General features: G+C 33.2%; 1 protein-coding gene across 1 annotated transcript in view; it reads right to left on the bottom strand.

The window, feature by feature from the left end:
* The window catches only part of LOC122259557 (lachesin), a 37,867-nt gene extending 32,458 nt beyond the window's left edge, over positions 1 to 5,409 (bottom strand). Inside the window, exons 1-3 of the mRNA XM_086545436.1 lie at positions 5,370 to 5,409; positions 5,001 to 5,221; positions 1 to 7 (exon numbers count right to left, since the gene is read on the bottom strand). The exon at positions 1 to 7 is cut by the window's left edge and continues 70 nt beyond it. Of these exons, the coding sequence (XP_086401562.1) occupies positions 1 to 7; positions 5,001 to 5,221; positions 5,370 to 5,409 (268 nt within the window). The remainder of the gene's footprint in view (positions 8 to 5,000; positions 5,222 to 5,369) is intronic.
* Between the last annotated feature and the right edge of the window lie 2,091 nt (positions 5,410 to 7,500).

Raw genomic sequence — 7,500 nt, 5'->3', positions numbered from 1 at the left:
ATAAAACCTGCGAAAGCAAAAGGAAAGAGAATAAGGAGAAATCAAAATAACAGACGGAAAAGGGTTATAGAAGGGAAATATGAAGTGAATATAGAGGAAATGAATAAAGATGAAATGTGAATAATGATGAAATGTGAATAAAGATGAAATGTAAATAAAGATGAAATGTGAATAATGATGAAATGTGAATAAAGATGAAATGAATAAAGATGAAATGTGAATAAAGATGAAATGAATAAAGATGAAATGTGAATAAAGATAAAATGTGAATAAAGATGAAATGAATAAAGATGGAATGTGAATAAAGATGAAATGAATAAAGATGAAATGAATAAAGATGGAATGTGAATAAAGATAAAATGTGAATAAAGATGAAATGTGAATAAAGATGAAATGAGTAAAGATGAAATGTGAATAAAGATGAAATGAATAAAGATGAAATGTGAATAAAGATGAAATGAATAAAGATGAAATGTGAATAAAGATAAAATGTGAATAAAGATGAAATGAATAAAGATGAAATGTGAATAAAGATGAAATGAATAAAGATGGAATGTGAATAAAGATGAAATGAGTAAAGATGAAATGTGAATAAAGATGAAATGAATAAAAATGGAATGTGAATAAAGATGAAATGAGTAAAGATGGAATGTGAATAAAGATGAAATGAATAAAGATGGAATGTGAATAAAGATAAAATGTGAATAAAGATGAAATGAATAAAGATGAAATGTGCATAAAGATGAAATGAGTAAAGATGAAATGTGAATAAAGATGAAATGAATAAAGATGAAATGTGAATAAAGATAAAATGTGAATAAAGATGAAATGAATAAAGATGGAATGTGAATAAAGATGAAATGAATAAAGATGAAATGTGAATAAAGATGAAATGAATAAAGATGGAATGTGAATAAAGATGAAATGAATAAAGATGAAATGTGAATAAAGATAAAATGTGAATAAAGATGAAATGAATAAAGATGGAATGTGAATAAAGATGAAATGAATAAAGATGAAATGAATAAAGATGGAATGTGAATAAAGATAAAATGTGAATAAAGATGAAATGTGAATAAAGATGAAATGAGTAAAGATGAAATGTGAATAAAGATGAAATGAATAAAGATGGAATGTGAATAAAGATGAAATGAATAAAGATGAAATGTGAATAAAGATGAAATGAATAAAGATGGAATGTGAATAAAGATGAAATTAATAAAGATGAAATGTGAATAAAGATGAAATGTGAATGAAGATGAAATGTGAATAAAGATGAAATGAATAAAGATGAAATGAATAAAGATGAAATGCGAATAAAGATGAAATGTGAATAAAGATGAAATGAATAAAGATGGAATGTGAATAAAGATGGAATGTGAATAAAGATGAAATGAGTAAAGATGAAATGTGAATAAAGATGAAATGAATAAAAATGGAATGTGAATAAAGATGAAATGAGTAAAGATGGAATGTGAATAAAGATGAAATGAATAAAGATGGAATGTGAATAAAGATAAAATGTGAATAAAGATGAAATGAATAAAGATGGAATGTGAATAAAGATGAAATGAATAAAGATGAAATGTGAATAAAGATGAAATGTGAATGAAGATGAAATGTGAATAAAGATGAAATGAATAAAGATGAAATGAATAAAGATGAAATGCGAATAAAGATGAAATGTGAATAAAGATGAAATGAATAAAGATGAAATGTGAATAAAGATAAAATGTGAATAAAGATGAAATGAATAAAGATGAAATGTGAATAAAGATGAAAGTAAAGATGAATGTGATAAAGATGAATAAAGATGAAATGAATAAAGATGAAATGCGAATAAAGATGAAATGTGAATAAAGATGAAATGAATAAAGATGAAATGTGAATAAAGATAAAATGTGAATAAAGATGAAATGAATAAAGATGAAATGTGAATAAAGATGAAATGTGAATGAAGATGAAATGTGAATAAAGATGAAATGAATAAAGATGAAATGAATAAAGATGAAATGCGAATAAAGATGAAATGTGAATAAAGATGAAATGAATAAAGATGAAATGTGAATAAAGATAAAATGTGAATAAAGATGAAACGAATAAAGATGAAATGTGAATAAAGATGAATTGTGAATAAAGATGAATTGTGAATAAAGATGAAATTAATAAAGATGAAATGTGAATATAGATGAAATGCAGATGAAATGAGTAAAGATGGATGTGAATATAGATGAAATGAATAAAGAGGCATGTGAATAAATATAAAATGTGAATAAAGATGAAATGAATAAGATGGAATTGAATAAAGATGAAATGATAAAGATGAAATGTGAATAAAGATGAAATGTAATGGAAGTAAATGTGAATAAAGATGAATGAAATAAATGAAAAAAGATGTAAAGCGAATAAAGATAAATGTGAATAAAGATGAAATGAATAAAGATGAAATGTGAATAAAGAGAAAATGTGAATAAAGATGAAATGAATAAAGATGAAATGTGAATAAAGATGAAATGTGAATGAAGATGAAATGTGAATAAAGATGAAATGAATAAAGATGAGATGAATAAAGATGAAATGCGAATAAAGATGAAATGTGAATAAAGATGAAATGAATAAAGATGAAATGTGAATAAAGATAAAATGTGAATAAAGATGAAACGAATAAAGATGAAATGTGAATAAAGATGAAATGTGAATGAAGATGAAATGTGAATAAAGATGAAATGAATAAAGATGAAATGAATAAAGATGAAATGCGAATAAAGATGAAATGTGAATAAAGATGAAATGAATAAAGATGAAATGTGAATAAAGATAAAATGTGAATAAAGATGAAACGAATAAAGATGAAATGTGAATAAAGATGAATTGTGAATAAAGATGAATTGTGAATAAAGATGAAATTAATAAAGATGAAATGTGAATAAAGATGAAATGAATAAAGATGAAATGAGTAAAGATGGAATGTGAATAAAGATGAAATGTGAATAAAGATGAAATGTAAATAAAGATGAAATGTAAATAAAGATGAAATGTAAATAAAAATGAAATGTGAATAAAGATGAAATGTAAATAAAGATGAAATGTAAATAAAGATGAAATGTGAATAAAGATGAAATGTGAATAAAGATGAAATGAAAGACAACCACAATAAGAAAACACTAAATAGTGATGATTTGAGTTAGAGGCGTTACTCGTCTGACGATGAAAACAAAATGGTCGGGTTTCGTTTCAAAGGAAAGGATTACGTAAAAGATGGCAGGACTATTTGGATACCTGGATGAAGAAATTAAACTTATTTTTATTGTTGTTGTAGTTGTTGTTCTTATTACTATCACTATTATCATCATTACTATCATTATCATTGATCATCATTATCTTTATCAATATTATATTCATTATCAGTATCATTGATATGATAATCATTAGTATTATTATTTCATTATCATTATCATTATTATGATCTTTATCATCATTATCATTATCATCAATATTATTATCATCATCATCAATATAATCATTATTATCATTAACGTAATTACCATTATTAGTAAGGGTTATTACTATTACAATGATTATCATTAACATATCCATTGAAAACCGTAATTTTACCTCTGATAAAACAAGCATAGCAATATTTTGCGTATATTCAACATACAGTTTTGTCATATTATCAAAGTAAAAAAAAAAAAAGAAAAAAAAGAAAAAAAAAAAGGGGGAGGGGGAGAATTGAACCAATGAATCGGAGAGGCTGTATATATGCGAGGCAATTGTCCCCTTTTGTTAGCAGCTTGTTTTGTTTCATAACTTTTACATGGAAAGAAAAAAAAAAAGAAAAAAAAAAAAAAAGAAAAAAAAAATATATATATATATATAATATATATATATATATATATATATATATATATATATATATATATATATATATATATATATATATACATACATATATGCATACATATATATATATATATATATATATATATATATATATATATATATATATATATATATATATATATATAAACTAGCAAAGGCAAACAGGATATATTTTATAACAGTCGCCATAACAATAAAGAAATAAATACTCTTTTTAACTTGTATCTCAGCAACATATTGGATATTGATTGCATTGAAAGACTAGAGAGGAACATGAAGGAAATGAGAAAGAAAAAAGATCCTTTCTCTCTCTTTCTATATCTAGTTCCCCCCTCTTCCTTTTTTATCTCTCTCTCTCTCTCTCTTTCTTTCTCTCTCTCTCTCGCAGTAAAGTTCATTTATAGGAAACAGTGCTTTGAAAAGCATGAATAATCCTTTCAGAATACATTTCTTTTTGCCTCGACTTCGCTTGTGACTGCAGCTGGCATCCACTTTTTTTTGTAAAATCTGTTATCGTGTTCTTTATGCCATTGTGCACCATCAATGACGGACTAGATCTTGTTCCCCTGACACAGAGGACCGACCCTGTTACTGAGAACCATGGTCTGCATCTCATCCATGGAACAATACTGCTCTCACTCTCTTTCTTTCTTTCTCTCTTTCTTTCTTTCTCTCTCAATCTCTTTCTTTCTCTTTCTTTCTTTCTTTCTTTCGCTCTCTCTCTCTCTCTCTGTCTTTCTCTCTCTCTCTCTGTCTTTCTCTCTCTCTCTCTGTCTTTCTCTCTCTCTCTCTCTTTCTTTCGCTCTCTCTCTCTCTTTCTTTCTCTCTCTCTCTCTTTCTTTCTCTCTCTCTCTCTTTCTTTTCTCTCTCTCTCTTTCTTTCTCTCTCTCTCTCTCTCTCTCTCTCTCTCTCTCTCTCTCTCTCTCTCTCTCTCTCTTTCTTTCTCTCTCTCTCTCTCTCTTTCTTTCTCTCTCTCTCTCTTTCTTTCTCTCTCTCTCTCTTTCTTTCTCTCTCTCTCTTTCTTTCTCTCTCTCTCTCTCTCTCTCTCTCTCTCTCTCTCTCTCTCTCTCTCTCTACTTCTCTCTCTTCTTGGTTGTTCCTTCTGCGTGGTGCTAGACTTGCGTAGGATGCGATAGTCCTTGGTGCCTTTTCATCTCGCAAAGACGAAGGAAGTAAAAACATCCCGGATGTCCTTTGGGAATCCTCTCGCCAGAGTCTCGTATCTTATTCTCGTTCCTTCTGAGGGCTGGCGGCAGATTCCGGCCTCGGTGACTGTGGGTCATTGGATTAATAAGTCTCACAGACTCGCTCGTTCCCGTTCCCGGACTCAGGGACCTATCTATAGGACCTATAGCTCTCGGGGATCCTCTGGGTTCCTCTCCCCTCCGTTAACGGTTGCACGCGCGGTTGCATTGTTGCGTCGTGACAGACCCTCTTTCGACTTCATCATGCCTTATGCATATGAATCGCCTTGTTTTGCAAGTCACCTCGTGATTTGCATCGACTGGAGTTCCGCACGGACACCATTGCGTGTGACCATCGATTGACCCATCACACCCCGAGGCTAGGATATCGAATCCTTCCTTGCCTGTTGAGGCTGAAAACGTTAGGCTCTTTTAGGTTCTGTGTTGGCGAGGCTTCTATGGCTAATTCCACTCTCCTTCTGATGTCCTCCGACAGAAGTTTCCTGCGGTTCTTTTATCTCTGTTTCTCTGTTTGTCGCTTCTCCTTCCTTAGTTTTTTGAGTCCTTTCCTTCCCTCCTAAACCTTGAAGTTCCTCCGAGTCTCTTTCTCCGTGTTCGTTTTGGGACATCAAAAAAAAAGGATACGCGGGGGAGAGAGAGAGAGAGAGAGAGAGAGAGAGAGAGAGAGAGAGAGAGAGAGAGAGAGAGAGAGAGAGAGAGAGAGAGAGAGAGAAGGAAAGAGAAAGAGAGAGAGAGAGAGAGAAGGAAAAAGAGAAAGGGAGAAAGTGAGAGAGTGAGAGTGAGATTGCATGAGTTTTCGCTTCCGGAATCCCTCGAGCTCCTCATCTGAGTGGCAGTCCGAGTGAAGTCCCTTGCACAGCATGTAGGAGGGGTAGGATCTGCCCTCTGGCGCTGGTGGTAGCACCTGCCTGATGCGGTGTCTTTTTGTCTGTTTTTTCTTTTTTTGTCTGTCTGTCTGCCCCTTCCTCTATCTGCCATTCCTGCCTCATTGTTCCTCTCTTCGCCCTCCCTCCCTCACTCACTCACTCCTTCTTCTCCTTCGCTCCTTCGCTCTTTATCACTTCTTCCTTCTTCCTCCACCTCTTTTTCCCTCGCGTTCTTTCTTCCCTTCTCATCGCCTCTCTCTTCCCTTCACTCCTTCCCTCAATCCTCTGCCTCTTTCTCCTCCGCCCTCTCTGTTCCTTTCCCTGCCTCCTCTCCTCCCTCCATCGTCTTTTTCCAACTCCCACACTCTTTCTCTAACCTCACCCCCCCTTTCATCCTTTCCCTCTCCCTCTCCTCTCCCTCTCACTTCTCTTCACTCCCTCCCTCCTTCCTCTATCCTTTCTCTTCCCTTTCCTCTCATCTCTCCCCCCCCCCCTCGTCTCTTCCTAAACCCTTCTCTCTCTTCTTCTTCCTCCTTCCCTCCCTCCTCTCATCCCTCTCTCATATCTTCCTAACCCCTTCTCTCTCTCTCTTCTTCCTCCTTCCCTCCTCAACTCCCCTCCCCCTCCCCTCCCCTAACCCCTTCCCTCCCCTCCTAACGCCTCCCCTCCCCTCCCCTAACTCATCCCCTCCCCTAACCCCTCCCCTAACCCCTCCCCTAACCCCTCCTCCCCTCCCTCCCCACCTCTCTCCAATCCCCCAATTTTCCTTTCCTTCACATCACGCTACGTAAACCATCCACGTCACGCACTCACATCCCACATCATCTGTGCATCGAAGGTCAGATGCTATGCAACAATAATCAATGAAGCGATGCACGCTGGGTGGAAGTCCCTCTGAGAGTGAGCTGCAAGACAGGTCATTGATTCAAGGTTGTGTCCTCGTGATGGAAGGCAATTATTATTTTTTTTTTTTTTTTTTTTTTTTTTTAGGGGTGGGGGGGAGGGGTCAGGTGGGGTGGGGGGAGGTGGGGACGAGTGGGGTGGGGGGTGGTGGGGAGGGAGGGAGGGGGGATTTTGACTTGATGGTGATGAGGATATTTATAATGATGATGTAAAAGCAGTTATGATGATAATGGTGATTAAGATAGTGATGATATTAACGGAAACATTAGTAACAATCATGAAAATAGGAATAATTTTGATGATAATGATAATACTACTATTGCTGCTTTTAATAATAATAAAAATTATGATATTGATAAGAATCATAATAACAACAACAATAACATTGATAATGATGATAATGATCATGTTAAAAAGGTAATAATAGTGATAGTATTGACTACGTTATAATAATGATAATGATAATAATGGTGGTGATTATGATGGTGACAAAGATGGTGATGACGATGATAACAATAATAACAAATCGTGATAATAATGATAATGATAATTATAATAATATAAATAATAATATTAATGATGCTGATAATAATAATGCTAAAAATTATGATGATGATTATAATAATAATAATAATAAGGATAAT

The sequence above is a fragment of the Penaeus japonicus genome, unplaced genomic scaffold (assembly GCF_977035675.1).
Source record: "Penaeus japonicus unplaced genomic scaffold, GWHDUDI00000001_assembly GWHDUDI00000002, whole genome shotgun sequence".
NCBI lineage: Eukaryota > Metazoa > Arthropoda > Malacostraca > Decapoda > Penaeidae > Penaeus > Penaeus japonicus.
Note: the sequence above shows the minus strand (reverse complement) of the source record. Positions and strands in the feature narration are given on the sequence as shown.